The sequence below is a fragment of the Serinus canaria genome, chromosome 2, assembly GCF_022539315.1.
Source record: "Serinus canaria isolate serCan28SL12 chromosome 2, serCan2020, whole genome shotgun sequence".
Classification (NCBI taxonomy): Eukaryota; Metazoa; Chordata; class Aves; order Passeriformes; family Fringillidae; genus Serinus; species Serinus canaria.
The window spans coordinates 50,387,625-50,404,009 of NC_066315.1; the positions used below are offsets into that span (position 1 = coordinate 50,387,625).

At 41.7% G+C, this 16,385-nt stretch overlaps 1 protein-coding gene across 1 annotated transcript in view; it reads right to left on the bottom strand.

Annotated features, from left to right (window-relative positions):
* Positions 1–16,385, bottom strand: part of ITGA9 (integrin subunit alpha 9) — a 236,973-nt gene that overhangs the window by 182,783 nt on the left and 37,805 nt on the right. The window contains exons 12-14 of the mRNA XM_030233983.2: positions 15,057–15,147; positions 14,493–14,538; positions 10,870–11,024 (exon numbers count right to left, since the gene is read on the bottom strand). Coding sequence (XP_030089843.1) covers positions 10,870–11,024; positions 14,493–14,538; positions 15,057–15,147 — 292 coding nt within the window. The remainder of the gene's footprint in view (positions 1–10,869; positions 11,025–14,492; positions 14,539–15,056; positions 15,148–16,385) is intronic.

Sequence of the window (16,385 nt, forward strand, 5' to 3'; positions counted from 1 at the left end):
TCTGTTGTATTTTTTGATAAGGTTTTAAAAAACCTTTTTAAATTTTTGAAAATTAGTATTATTCTCACAAATGGAGGCTCTTTCCGGGATTCACACCTCGCCCCGGTAGCCCCAGGAGTTTTCTAAAAAGGCACACCCCGCCACAAGTTCGGCAGATGCTATTGGCCTCTCCCAGGGCTATCCGTGGTTGCAGCTTGGAAGCTCAAAGACACCAGGAGACTGAATAAAGAAAAAAAAAAAGGGAAGGGGAGGTGAGCACCATCCTCTTCAGTATTTTTGGCCAGATTGTAATTCGTAATTCCGGGTGTAGGAAAGACAGCTTCAGACAAGTACTACACAGGACCCGTCCTGGTCTATTGAAGCTTCAGGCTAATGGATGGTTGGAACTAAAGGGCAGGACTCGTGGGACAGGAAAGCGGGGAACCCGTGACGAGGACCCCGTTACTGGAGGGACGCGTGAGACTGAAAGATTTGTGATGAATCGGGAGCAGGGCGACAGCCGAAGGGTTTGCAGCAGGGGCCACCCATCGGGGAGACCGTGTTCAGGCCAGGAACGGGGCTGCAGCTCAGTGGAGCCAGATGAGGCGGGACTGCAGCCGAAGCCGATTCGGGTCAGGAGCAGGGCTACACCCAGGTGGAGCCAGGCGGACCGACCCACTGAGCCGAGCCGAGGAAGTGCAGGCGAGCAGAGCTGCCGAGCCGGGAAAGTCGCGGCGGGTGGAGCCGCCGGGCTGAATCGGGATGGGCGGAGCTGCTGAGCCGAACCGAAAAAGTCGGAGCGGGCTGGCCACCGAGGCTGAGCCGAGCAGAGCAGAGCCGGGCTGGGGGCGGGGCCACAGCCGAGCTGAGTTGGGCGGGGTGGGGATCACAGTGGGATCAGAGCATTGACCCGAAAAGGAGGGAAAGGGCAGAGACCAATCAGGTGATATGAAAGTCCCTGGATCGTAAGTGTTTTCTTTTATTACTTTTTGGAAGAGAGGTAAAGTTTTTTTCTCTCTCTTCCCTTTCCTCCTTTCCTTATTTCTTTTTTTTCCTCCTTTCCTCTTCCCTTCTTAGGGAGGTGGGCTCTGTAGAGAGGGCCTGTGGTTGGAAAGTCAGGCTCTGTTGGGGGAAGACCTGTGATGGGCTGGTCAGGATGGGACTATGGGTAACTAGGGAATCCTCAAGGGAAGAAGTAGAAATTGAGGAGATACCAATAGGTATACCCCCAGATAGCCCACTGAGAAGGAAACTAGCCCGGTAGAAACATAACCCCAATACCAGAGATAAAGATGAGAGCCAAATTATTCGGTACTGCATGGTGGAATGGACCAGAAGGGAAATTATAAGCAATCATGTACACTGGCCGAGATATGGATGAGAGGAAGGATGGATATGTCGGGCATTAAATATCCATGTAAGAGCTAAGAAACCATTAAATCAGGAAGAGAGTGACTATGCTGCCTGTTGGGAGGGGGAGATTTCACCCTCGAAGGTGAGCATGTTTAAGGCAGCAGAAAACAAAGACTGGAACCCATTAGAACACTTGGCCGTCCCCACCTCCTGTAGCCCTAACTGCACCTCCCCTGCCCCCTGATGGGCATAGCCAAAACATCAGAAACAGAGTGACACAATGAGAGGAAAGCAGATGGGGGATGGGAGCCAAGCATCAGGACTGTACCCCTTGAGGGAAGTACCCCTGGGGGGTGCAGGGAGGAATTGGATTTGTAACCATACCTCTCAGTTCCTCTGATGTGAGAATGTTCAAGAAATAATTAAAAGGACTATTCGAGGACCCCTTCAGGCTAGCGGAGCAGTCAGACCAGTTTCTGGGGCCCCATATTTATACATGAGAAGATATGCAACCAGTAATGACTATGTTATTCACACCAAAAGAAAATACAGATGATCCAGGCAGCTGGGATATGGATATGGGAAAGAGAGCATGTGCAAGGACCTCCTGGGGACCTGAAAATGCCCACAGTGCGCCCCGCCTGGGACCACAACAGCAATGGGGGAAAGCAGGACATGAAAGAGTATAGAACATTAATTATAGGATCAAATAGGCAGCTCCAAAAATCAAAATGCTTGTAAAGCTTTTGATGAGCAGCAAAAGAGGGAAGAAACCACAACAGAGTGGCTAGAAAGACTGAGGAAAAATATGAGGCAATATTCAGGGGTTGACACTGATACAGTGCCCTGACAGATCTTACTAAAGATAAATCTCGTCACTCATGGCCAGATATACGGAAAATATTACATAAGTTAGATGGCTGGAAAGAAAAGAGGTTAGAAGATATTTTAAGGGAGGCACAGAAGGTGTATGTAAAGAGGGATGAAGAAAAGGCCAAGGCAAAAGCCAAGGTAATGCTAACTGCCATTAGGGAAGGAAACCAGCATAACCCAAGTAAAGGAGGGGGACCCCAAATGCGAGAAGATAGATGGAGGGGGGGATGCAGCTCCTTGGGACTGGACACAAAAAGGAGAGTTTGGGAAATGGGGGAACCCAGGACCAGTTTGCTTTTAATGTAAAGAGAATGGGCATATCAGAATGAAATGCTCCCAAAGGGAAAAGGACCTGAGGGTCTATGAGATTGAGCAAAAAGGGGAAGTGGAAGATTAGGGGTGTCAGGGGCTTTACCTCCTGGGGACAGAAGACCGTCAAGAGCCCCTGATAACTTTAAAAACAGGTTCCCAGGAGGAAGAATTTGGATTCTTAGTAGACAGGAGGGCTGAAAGAACTTGTTTGTAGATTTCCAAAGGGATGCAAAAAGGGTCAAGATACCATGCAAGCAGTAAGTGCAAAAGGTGCAGGGTTCGAAGTCTAAGTTTGAAAGCAAGTAAAGTTTGAAGGGGAAAATAAAATACGAATTGAGGATGTTCTGTTAGTTCCAGAAGCAGGGTGCAATCTATTAGGATGGATTTGCAGGTGCAGTTAAGAGATTGGAATACTCCCAGAGGAAGGGAAAATGTAGTTAAGCTTCTCCAATTAAGGGAAGAGGATGAGGAGAAAATTCATGAGATGATGTGGGCAAAACCAAAAAAATCAACCTAAATTGAACATGAAGCCTATAGTAATAAAAACAGTTAATAAAAACCATTCAATTTGGGTATGACAATACCCACTCTCCCTGGAAGGGAAATGAGGATTACAGCTGGTGATTCAGGACCTACTCAAGGAAGGGACCTTAGAACCATGTATGTCCCCCCCATAATACACCCATATTATCAGTAAAGAAGTCAGATGGGACTTACAGGCTTGTCCAACACTTGAGAGAAGTGAATAAAAGATATCCACTAGTGCCTAACCCCTATACACCACTGGGTAATATCCCCCCAGCACACCAGTGGTTTAGTGTGATAGACCTAAAAGATACTTTTTGGGCTTGCCCACTAGGAGAAAAAAGTAGAAGTATATTGCCTTTGAATGGGAGTACCCTGATTCCGGGAGGAAACAACAGCTTCGGTGGACTTGGTTACCCCAAGGGTTTTCCAAATCCTCAAACCTATTTGGTCAAGCCCTAGGAGTAGTACTACAGCCCTTCTCCATCAAACCTGAGATAAAGCTTATCCAGCATGTAGATGATTTGCTTCTCTTAGGACAGGAGGAAAAAAAGTTTGAGAATCCACCATAGCATTGTTACATTTTTTAGGGGACCAAGGACTTCAGATATGATAAGGGAAACTCCAATTTGTAGAGCAGGAAGTAAAATACCTAAGACATGTGATTTGTCAAAGGAGCCAGCAAATGAACCCTGAGAGAATTACAGGGATAGTCTCCCTGCCACAGCCAAAAACTAAGTGGGAAGTTAGAGGTTTCTAGGCTGGTTGGGGTATTGTAGGCTATGGATTGAAGGATACATGCAGGCTGTCCGGTTCTTGTATGAAAAGTAAGAAGAAGAAGAAATTAGGTGGGAAGAAAACAATAGGCAAAAGTTTGAAGCTTTAAAGAAAAAATTAATCAGTGCATCAGCACCAAGTCTTCCTGCCTTAGACATACCCTTCTACCTGTTTGTAGATATAGAAAAAGAGGTAGCAAATGGAGTACTAGTCCAGGACTGGGGAGGATGCAGGAAACCAGTGGCCTATTTATCAAAACTACTAGATTCTGTCAGCTGGGGGTGGCCAACCTGCATTCAGGACATGATGGCAACCACGCTACTCGTAGAAGAAAGCAAAAAATTAACATTTGGGGGGAAAATTGAAAATATATATCTCACACTCAGTTAGAAGTATCCTAAGCCAAAAGGGTGAGAAATAGCTCACTAATTCCTGAGTGCTAAAGTATGAAGCCATCTTAATAAGAAGTGATTTAGAGCTGATCGTGAGTAACCAACTCAACCCTGCCCAGTTTTTGTATGGAGAACAAGGTGAGGAATTAATACATAATTGCCTAGAAGTTATAAACTATAAAACTAATGTAAGAGAGGACCTAACAGATCAACCACTCCAAGGAGGGAAACAATTGTACATAGATGGATCTTCACAGGGGCACTGGGTATCGGGGTACACTATAGTGGAGGAAGGGCTGGTAGCCATAGTAAAGGGAAAGTTACCTTCCAACTGGTCAGCTCAAGAATGTGAGCTATATGCCCTAAAACGAGCTCTGGAAATATTAGCACAGCAAAGGGGAACAATATACACAGACTTCTGGAGTAGTTCAAACCTTTGGAAAAATTTGGGAAGAGAGGAGGCTATTAAATTCAAAAGGAAAGGGACTGATTCACAAAGAACTTATTTTAGAAGTGTTAGAAACCTTACAATTACCAGAGGAAGTGGCAGTACTATACGTTAAAGGACATAAAAAAGGGGTGACTCAAGAGGTGCAGGGGAACAATTTAGCAAATTTAGAAGCTAAAAATGCAGCCGAATCATGGACAGAAAAACTACTGATGGTATTAACCCCCATGAGAGAAATGCAAGAAGTCCTGGTATTCAGTGGGACAGAAGAGGAAGAACTCCTCAAAATAGGAGCCAAGAAAGATAAAGAAGGGAAGTGGAGATTAGCAGATGGGAAGAAAATGTTGAATAAGCTCCTTGCCAGGAAAATGCTGGAAGGCATACATGGGACAGCACACTGGGGTACACAAGTGGTAAGTGATCAATTTCTCAGGGACTGGGGCTGCATAGGAATTTTAAGAATAGCTGAGTGAGTAACCAAACAGTGTGTGATATGTCAACAAGTGAATAAGAAAGTCATGAGGAAAACACCCAGGGGAGGGCAGGAACTAGCCTTACAGGCCTTTCAAAACATCCAAGTAGATTTTACTGAGCTTCCCCAGGTACAACAGTGGCAGTTTTTGCTAGTGACAGTAGATCACTTGATTCATTGGGTAGAGGCAGTACCCACTGTTAAAGCCAATGCCAATGTTGTGAGTAAAACACTCCTAGAATCAATCATCCCCTGATATGGGGTGGTAAACAGGATTGATTCAGACCAAGGAACTAATTTCACATCGAAGATAGTGCAGAAACTTGTTCAAGCCCTGGGAGTAAAATAAAGGGATAAAATGTCTCCCTTTAGCCTTTTTAAGAATTAGAACCCAACCCCAGTCAGATCTGAGGGTGTCACCCTATGAGATGTTGTTTGGGTTACCCTTCTTGACCTTGAATGGTAAGCCAATGCCAAGAAATATGTTATGTCTATAGCACAAACTTTAGAAGGGCTAAGACATAAAGGGACAACTCTCAAACAACCACCCTGGATTTCACAATCCATAATATTAATTCTGGGGACTGGGGAATGATCAGGTCGTGGAGAGATCAACATCTAACTCCTCAGTGGGAAGGTCCCTTTCAGGTACTGCTCACCACCAAATCAGCTGTGTGAACTGCAGAGCAGGGATGGATGCATGCCAACAGAGTAAAGGCCCAGTAGAAGAACCCAAAGTATGGACTATAACATCCAGGCTGGGTGAAACAAGATTGATCTCAAGCAGAGACCGAGACAACCAGAAAAATAACAAGGTGCCCAAAAAGCAGAGTCGAGCTTTCACCAGCCAGCCCAAGAACCGTTTCCCTGTTTTAATGGATGAGAATTACAAGCATCTGTTGAGGGGAAGTACACAAGGGACTGTAAAATGTGATGGGGCAGCTTCCTTAAGAACCACAAGTAAAGTAAGACAAGGAATGGAGGGCGACCCCAGGTTAGCCCCTTTGTTCACTACCATGAAGACTCCATAGCCCTGCTGTGGGTAGCAACCCCGTAGGCATGGTAAGGTAGGGACAAAAAGGCCATACTGGACCTCGATAATTCCTCAGTTGTCTTTTAATACAAAAGGGAGTGGAAGGCAAGACCAAGTTGGCGTCTGTACTCACCACTGAGATACACCTCCTATGGGTAGCAACCCCATAGCCAAGGTAGATGGTAGACAAAGCCATACCAGACCTCTGTGATGTGCTTCTGTTCATTCCAAATAAGTGTGTCTAGGGGAAACCTGGGATTTTTCTCCAGTTCCCTCTGTCCTTGCCCACATCAACAGATGCCAGTATGACTCATTCAAGAGAGAAAAAAATTTTTTTTGAGTTAATTGTTCAAGCCAAATGACTTGTAAAAAGGAAAAGGGTTGGGGGGGGGGTTGTGATAGATGAGTAATGCGATGGTTGACTCTCACAATTAAAGGGTAAATATTATGTATATGTTAAGAGAAGTTTTACAGATTTATAGTTAAGTTTCACCCCACCACCACTTGCATTGTTATCAGAGGATGGCTTGGGTAGTTGGGGCTTTTGGGAGGGTCAACTCATTACTATGGCAACACCTGACCTCCAATCAGGATTTGAAGAAGTAATCTTCACCACTGGACAGCAAAGAAGGAGTCGATGGACAGAACACTGGGAGGGGCTAAAGGGTTAAAAGGCAGAATATCCATTGTGGGTGAGCACATGGTGGAAAAAAATGCTTTGCTTCCGGTGCTGTATCATTTTCTCTGTTCAGTCTTCTGTTGTATTTTTTTGATAAGGTTTTAAAAAACCCTTTTAAATTTTTGAAAGTATCATTTCTCACAATTGTGATCCACAGATGGTGATATTTTCTTTAACCTATCTCTGTCACTCTTTCTCTTCCCCCCCACCTATTTTCCATTTCTTTCTTTCCTTCCCTCTCTCTCATATTTACTGTCAAATAAAATCCATACTATTGAGTGACGTATGGTCTTGTTTGCACCTTAATTTGGGCAGAAGCATTTCTAATAACTTTAATAACTGGATCTTGACATTTCATTGGTGTAGTCAGCAGGATTAATGTTCTCTGACCCGAAGTGTCTTTCACAATAGTATTGTCTTCTCTCACAAAATTATTTCATATACTTCCTTCTGTAGTAAATCTTAGAAATCTAAACACTACTTCTTTTAAGGAGCTGTGAGGATTGTTAGCATTCCAACCGTAGGAATTCTTAGCACTTGGACCAATTTCCTTTGAGGGGTTGTGGAGACTGGTTTCTTCTGGAGGCTTAGAAATTTGAACGCATCTTCCTCTGAGGGAATTGTGGAAATTATGGGAAACTGACTTGTCTATGTGGTCTTTTGTGCAGAGCCGAAAGTTCCGGTTTGGTGGGGACTAATGCCCCTGTACTTTTTGTGTGTTTTGTTGTGAAAAGCCAGAATTGGCAGGTTCCAGTCCTTGAAGCCAATTCTGCAGCTCCTGTCTTGTGTAGGATGCCCCGCCATAAGTCTCTGTGGTTTGTCGTGGAGAACTAGAAGCAGGCAGGTTTTAATCCTGAGGCCAGCCGCTACTGCCTTGAGGGATGGTTTTGCCCCTTTGCAGGCTTAGGTATTTATCATGCTTCCTCTGTGGTGGTGGTAGGAAAACTTCAGGGGAAAATGTTTTATTGTCTTTCTTTAGTTAATCTGTTAGTCACCTCTCTAGCCCTGGGGTGGACGTAGTGAGAAAAAAAAAAATTGTAATAGGGAGCAATTGGTTACTAAAAAGGTGATGCGTTATTAAAAAAGACTTTAGGCAGTGGCATTGCTTGTCACCAAATTCAATCATGTCCAAAAGGAAAATCACCGGAATAAAAGGAGCTAACTGATAAGGCTGACTGCTCCCAGGCAAAAAGCAGAAGCCTACTAAAACCCTGAAAAAAAAAGGCAAGTCAAATGCCAAAACCACTCCCTAATTCACAGATTGCAATTAAAGCAGTCTCACCCCCTCCACTGAACATAGAATCAGTTGGAGGAGATCTCACTGAAAAACTGTGGGAAAGAACAGAAGTAGTGCAACAAGCACTTCATGGAATAAAAGCTAAAACTTCACCTAAAAAAGTTAATGCAATCAGCAACTTGTTTCATTCTGGCATATTTTGCCAGGGAAGTTTATTTCTTTTCTTTTTTACTAGGAAGGTCAAACATCCACACATTGAAAATAAGGAAAACAGTTTGGGAGCAGAGAAACTGCAAAACAGCACATTCACGTTCTTTTTATAGGAACCTACCAACACATGAAATTGAGCTGCATGAAAATCAATGAAATTTAAAATGTCACCATAATTGTTTACATTTTCAGTTTGTTAATGTTTGTACTTGAAATATTTTTATTTCAAGTGGCTTGCTGAGAGATCAAATATTAGTTAAAGTATTCTACATAAGTTTGATTTTTACCTAACTCGTTTTCTTTTTGCTGAAAAATGGTGTGGCAAAAGGTCTTATGAATGTATAATTTGTCTCAACCAATTTTATCCTACAAGTTGGTATAAAAATTTATACATATTTGAAATCATACAAATGTGTACTAACCGCTGTAGTTATTAGTCAGAGGGCTTTAAAATTATTATGATTTGGCTAATTTTTTCTGATTTACTAAGTAGAGAACCAAAAAAGTCTTGACAAAACACAAAAAAAGTCACTTAAGAAATTATTGAATCCCGTTTCCTAAACCTGGAGAGATAGCCATGGACTGCAAAAAGGACATGAATAAAATACAAAAAAAGTCTTCTACAAGCTCTCAAGCCAGTGTACGTTATATTTCCTGCCATATGTCCAAAGAGGGTATTTTAACTTTCCCTCAGTTCTTCAATTTATGCTCATCAGTGTAGTGACTATAGCACATTCTGCAATACACATGCTTCTCAGTTGTGGGTGCAGAATGTGATAAGGGCAATTTACTCACTGAAATTCAAAAGGAAAAAACTACTTGGGATAATACAACTAAGTTTGAAAGGGAATTAATTTCATTTCTAATCCCACCAATAATAAATCCACAGTTTCTATTCTGTGTCAAGATTAAATTACAACTATCTTCTGGAAAACAGAGCATTGCCCTGATGTAAAAATATGTTTGCATGAGAACATTTTGCATGAATATGTTTTGTGTATTAATTTTGTATTATAAAAACTAGTTTTCATAATATATAGAATTATCCCGTGGACTAAGAATATTACATATAATATTCTTCCAACTATATGTGAATGCATAGAAGAAAACACATCCTCAAAAAATCAATTTCCTTTTATTCCAGGATGTGAAGTTAATCAATTATGCTACAAGAGCCGGGAATCCTCTCGAAACTTGGCTGATTGACAGACATTAATACGTATATCTGTTGAGGATACTTCTCTATAGAATTTGAAAATGAAGACCCACTGTATAATTCTATAACTAATTTCAAAACATATTGAACCAACACCTAAGAGATACAATATTGTGATATCCCTCATACCCATTAAAAGCACTGATTCCTGGGTAGTAAAAAACACACTTTTATGTTCAAAGCATGTATTTGTCTACTTAATCATCATCTACAGGGAAGGAAAAAGCCAGCATTTAGAGGAAGCAAAACCCGAAACTGAAGTCTCAGTTGCACCAATATGTTAGGATACAGAGGAATCTTAAATATAGTAACTCCATTGTTTTGAGCTGTTCAGTTGACAGTGACAAGCTGCTTGTAGTTCTCACTTCATGTGAATGCAAAAAGTAACAAGAAGCCTTTTCCTTTTCAGACACTTAATTAAAAACAGAACACTGCAGCAGGCTAAGGTGAGGATACACAGATGCAACTCACCCTTCTCAACTAGCTGCTCAAAAAGGTTTAGGGCACAGAGCAAGAGGAGGCAGTGTTCCCCCCAGCTCCTCACCAGATTAACTCTCAAGACACAGCATGATGTGAGGCTGAGGCATCTTCGCTGAACAGTACAGTACAAGTCCTCTGCCATTCTTAAAGCATGACAAAGGTGAAAAATCATGAAAAAAATTAACCCAGGCCTTAAATATTTAGAAATGCTGTATCTGTCCAATACCACTTTATAAAATACCTAAGATTAGTAAGTATTGAGACATAAAAGACATAAGTAGTATTTCAATGGAGCCAAGATGTAAAGGCTAGGGCAATTACACGTTACGCAATTCCATTCACCTAAGAAAATCTAAGTGTTTCACTTAATCTGGAAGATATTCTTGCAATCAATTAAATACTAGGCTATTTGTAATCAATTTACAAACAGGTAAACTGATGCACAGAAAATTATTTTCTTATGTCTGTTTCAAGAGCTCCTGGCAGACTTTCAACAACAGACTTTCTATTAACCTAGAGCAAATCATACCTGTTTTCTAATAACACTGATAGAGGATATGGATACAGGTATGTATTATCAAGAGGTAGACAGGGAATATGAACTCAGAAGGCTGTGTTCTCTATCCTTGCAGTAAGCCCAAGGAGACATTTTCTTCATTTCACTCAGGAAGAATCTGCCTCATTATTATGTCAGTCTCATCAGAAGGTAAAAACACTTCCAAGAAAGTTCTTAAGCCTCCAGCTTTCTGGGATTGTATGGCCCACGTTAATCTTGAAACTACTTATTTCACACAAAAGCTCTGTTACTAAGTACAAAGAGAGACCTTGACTCTGGGTCAACCTATTACTGTGCTCCTGTCTAGGGCTGGCACAGGTACCTTACCTATTTCTCCAGGAACATGTTTGCCACTGAAACGAAAGCATGCTGTGACATTGAAGCAGTTCACCAGCTGCAAACCATCATGGCACTGAGGAGCTGTGATATTGATAGATATGGGCAGGAAAATGGTGACATCCATGGTAATGACAGGCCTGGATCTGGAGATCAACAGAGAAGTAGAATTGAGTGACCATTCAGAGGGAAATTCTCCACAAAAGGAAAAAACAGCAAATTTGGTAAACTGCCCGATTTCAAGCAGACCAGAAAAATAAGAGAGTGCATTTGAAACGTAAAATGAACTAGCATTTTATCTAGCTGGCAAGGGCTACTAGCATTTAAGTGAAAGTGATAATGTCAGTTTGAAGTTTAGTGCTCAAATACCGACTGCAGGCAGGCAGCTGAGGAAACTGATAACACGTAATAACAATAATCATCTCCAGCAAATGTTGCATAACATTCTTGATGACTAAAGAGGATAACAAAATTACCAGAACAGCAAACAAGAACAACAAGTTCATGCAAATGAGACTGATTGCTAACCACCCTGGATGAACAGGGACAGATAGGGAGAGACTGTGGGTTTCCACACAATGGTCTATAGTCAGATTTGTGACCTCAAAGTAAATGAAAGAGCACAGAGGTCCTCCACACGAGATGGATTCATACATAATTTTTCTGACAGCATAAAAGGGACAACAAACACCACATCAATGTTTTCTAGAGGAAAAGTTTGGTTAATTCCCTCCCTGGCAAGTGATAAGGATTGAATACTCTAATCACACTGCTGAACTGTGATTCAGGAACTGTGATCCAGTGCACTGTGAACAAAAGCTGTCTCCTCTTGCAACTCCAGCACCAGGTTATTGCTACCAGTACTACTGGCTGAGGGAGACCTCAGCCAGAATCACAGAGCAAGTTGACTGCCTTAAGGCACAGGTGTCTTGCTAAGGAAACTTCTCTGTCTGACCATCCAGGAGGTATTCAGGCAGTCACACTCCCACCACCAGAAACTTTAACTGCTGGGACCAAAGCTCATTAGTGTGTGGCTCCAGTGAGCTGACAAGGTGCCCACTTTGACTCCCTACACACACCACACCTAACAGTCAGACTAGGTTTCCCATAGTTTCATAAAGCCTTTTATTTGCAGTGCAGAAACACAGAAACAGCTGAAGGTGGTACCTCCAAGGAGGATCCCCAAACAAAGGACCCCATGGGCTTTTATAGCCTCACAATCAAAGTACACTAAAGTCTCTGCTCTGCCTCCTAAGTCCTCAGCTCCTGCTATGTCTCAGTGTCCCCGAGTGTACCCTTGCTTTGGGCTCCCACCACCCAGAGCTCAATCTGCAGTTCACACACCCAGCTACCTGCACTGAATGTATTCCTCAACAGTTTCCTTCTTCACACAACACAGAAGCCCCAGCAGCTTGACTGGGAAAAGCAAGCCAGAAACTCAGGCATTCCTGAGCCACCTCCAGTGCAGGATTTCAGCCCAAAATTTATGGGTGTTATTCTTTCTGTTTTCAATTCTGTATGTGTTCAAGATGAACATGTTCTTCCAAAATCAACTACAGTAATAAAAAAATGTGCAGCAACCAGTAGGTTCAGTTCTAAGGTAGTTCCAGCAGCCATGCAAGGGCAGATCTTGTAAACCACTTCCGGACTGTCACTCCACAAGCCGCTTAAATTTAGAGGTATGGGAGAGGGAGAAGAGAGCAGGGATTGTGGTTACTCCTAATTGATATGAACTGGAACAAGATTCACATCAGTCTGCAATACAGCTGCTCAGACTGTTTTACCACAGTAACAGTGCAAGTTCACATTTTGAGATGGAGGATAAAAAGAAATTCTAGTCTTAGAACCTCTCCTGGGGTTAAAAGAGCCAGCAACCATGCAGTTGGAGAGTTCTGTTAGAGCTGATACCGGATTCAGAGGCCTGTGGGCCAGAATAAAGCTCTGGATCAAAACCTTCCATCAGAACCGACTCCTTTCCTTCACCATCGCCTTAAAGCTTCTCTGCCAAAGGTAAACCTGAGCTCCTGCATGCCTGGACTTGTCTCCATGTGCCCAGCTGCAGCATCCAGCTAGTCAATAGTGTCTCTGGGGTGAAACACCACAGCTGCCGCTATTTGGTTCAGCAGCAGAGGCCAGATAAGCTCAGGCACGTCCCGTCTGGCTATATTGGTATTTATTCCAATACACACATGATCAACAGAATGCATCTGGCCCGAATCAAGAAAGGCTTCCAGCAAAGGCGTTAAATATCATTTGGCAAAACATTTGTTGGTTTTGGTTAAAGAACTTCACAAAAGCAGGAAGGGTGAGGGGATGCATGGGGGAGAAAAAGTTTATCTCTTTATCCTAACAGCAAGAGGGACACACTGTAAATTGGCAGTAACATCAATTAATCAAGCTGTTCACAAAGTTAGTCAGTAATGCACTAATTTCCCCTGAAATGCACAAGCATAACTGAACGCATGAACAGAGGTCATCGTGCTGTTGTGATGTATGTGGTTTTAATCACAATAACCCTTTTAGTTTGTCTTCCCTTCTCTGCAAGTAACATCAATGTAGGTGAAAAATGTAGTTTTCTTTTAAGCAGCTTCAGAGATGTGAGACTGTGAATTTGCATCCAGGGCATGGCACACCTTTTCACAGAAGCAGTTTATTAGTGTTCTTTGTATATATGATGAAGAAACAGAAAACTCTTCAAAAGTCTTGACCATTTGCCATGCTGATCATCAAGAGTATATCTTCCCTCTCTCTCCTTTTTCTTCAGTGTAACTGATACAAATGGAAACACAGCCAAGTTTCTCCTGCCTTGAACAGGAAGAAGGTTGGCACATCTGTTCCGCAGCTCCAGCAGAGAGCTTAATTTTCCATTAAGATGCAGGAGTTCCTAGAGATATCTAAGTATTGAAAGGATTTTTTTATTTAATATTAACAAGTGTAACAAAAGAGCTACTGACAGAAATCCGGCTTTCCATTCTGTTACCTAGGTCACTTGCACTCTAACTCTCCACCCGCATAATATGGTGAACCAAGCTGTCCCACCTCTATAAGACAGAACAAGCAATTACACTTAAATCACAAACTTGAAACAGCAGCCCAGCTCCTGTGTGCACTGAAAATGTATTCGTATTTCATTTCCCTAAACACTCTAATTTCACTCTGCATCCCCTTAAAAAATTATATATATATATCTGAAAAACTGTGTATCTATCTGTATCGGCAAAACTACATCCTGGCATCCTACGCAGCTCATTTTTAGCTAACTGCATTCCCTTTAATCACCATTGATTTACTTCAGTTAAACATCAGAAGTATAAAAAAGCCTTGTCACAAGTCAGGAGCAACCTTTCTTGAGACACTGAGATGCAACACATTTCCTTTCGGCTCTAACCCTTTTTCTTCATAGACCAGGTATTATCCTGGTATTATCACCCCCCACTATTCTATTTAAATTAGACTGCATTTTTTGACACCATTCATGTCTAAGGTTTTGCTTAAAAAGTGATCCAGCTAGCTTCTTCTGGCCACAATAAACTAGGGAGGAAACTGGACTTAGACCATTTAAGATATAAACAGAAAACAGAAGAAGACAACAGTGAATGAAAAAGATATCTCACCTCAGAAGTACCACATTGTCTGACAGGAAGGCTCCAACAGTCATATCTGAAATGTTTGTAACATTGAGGCAGTTACAAAGGAGGCATAAAATTCAGTTGTCTGAAATCTGTTGCTAAATCACAGAGCATGAATCTAAAAAAAGCACTTTCTGACTTAGCCAGTTTGTCCCTTCAAATATCATTATGTCATAGGTCTTGTAATTAAAGGATTAGTTCTGTGATGTTCACTTCTGCTTGGTTGTTTGATTTTTATTACTACTGTTATATTATTCTCTACTTTTTGGGTTATTTTAAGATTGCCATCCTGACAGAGCAGCTTCCCAGTAACTTAAAACCTTGGCCAGATACTGAATCATTGTAACAGTCCAAATACTTTAATTAGGCAATCACTGAAAATTTTTATCAGGAGTTTTGAGTGGCAGAAGGGAAATGGAAAAAGCAGCTCAGTTTCACTGACCACCTGCAATGGCAGGAACTAGGAGCCTGAAAACAACCAGCTCTGCTGTTTTCTCAGCCTGCTGATGTATTTTCCTGATGCTCTCACTGCCAGAGTAATTGACACACCTGGGTAACCATTGCTATCCATATCAACTCCCCCTGATATGGACTGGCCAAACATACGCAGCTTTGGGTTTATTGTTTCTCCAGACAGCTTCTGCAGTAGAAAACACACAAGTGAAATTAGTCATTAACACAAAAAATCCTCTCAAAAAAACCCACTGCAAAACAAAAAAATCCCAAAACATTTAAGCATGATTTCCATGGCCACGGGTATCTCTTCTGTGGGCTGGAAGTGCTACGCATCTGCTGTCTTGCACTGCACCCAAACAGCCCTAACAGGAAGGCTGTCAACTGCCCTTCTGCTCCTGGCTAGTAGGAGACCAGTGTTGACTTGACCTAAAAACCCACACCTGCATTACAATACTCATGTAGACCTAAGCAAAATAAGGAACACATCAAACAGATTTCTGCATGAGGAAAAAATATAACTGCACCCAAGAGATTTTTTTTTAATTACCTAATTTCTGTGAATAAAAGTTTTAAGAAGCATGTTAACAATATTAATGATTAGTTAAAACAGAAAATCACATACAATCATTTCTTTTCACCAAGTCTGCCAGCATACTCAAAGTCAAAATGATTAATTCTCATCCCATTTGAAAATTCTGGTTTCCATCATCTATTGCAGAGTATTTTCTGCCAGTTTGGACATTGTATTTCATTTTTGCCTCCCACACACAAAGATTAATTAACTTCTAACATAGTTTCTTTCTTCTTTTAATTATAACACAAAACTTTCTCTAAATTATTTGCATTGTAAGTGCAAATGTCTGAAGCAAATTAACATATCAAAATCTCTTTTTCTAAGAAGGCAATCAGCTAGCTTTCAATCATTTCCTGGGCCACCAGTACAAGACCTGAACTCAAATCAACTTCTGACTGCAGAAGTTACAGACAGAGGAAATCATGAAGTAATTTTAAGTCTGTTGGAGGTGCTTCACTGTTTGTGACATGTGACCAACTTTCCTGGCCCTCCCATAAAAGAATGCAATATTGGACAAAAGATCAGGCAGGAAATTTATGGAAAAAAAGACTAGTTGAAGGTAAAAAAGATATTCTGACAGTTAGTTTACAGGGAAAACAGAGCTCCTCTGAGTACAGATCTCTATTGCTACTTGTGGGCAGGTAAGCTTAACTGGAAGTACCTTCATCCCCACATTACACTCATATTCCATTTTTGGGGATCCCAATTAGGGTGGTAAATCCCACATGCAAACACCTAAAAGACATCTGTGCGTTCTTTCAGCCTACAAGACAGAAGAATAATGCTGCCTTTAAGTACCATAAATGAAAATAGCAGGACACAAAGCCAAGTCAGCTGCTTCTGTTAAT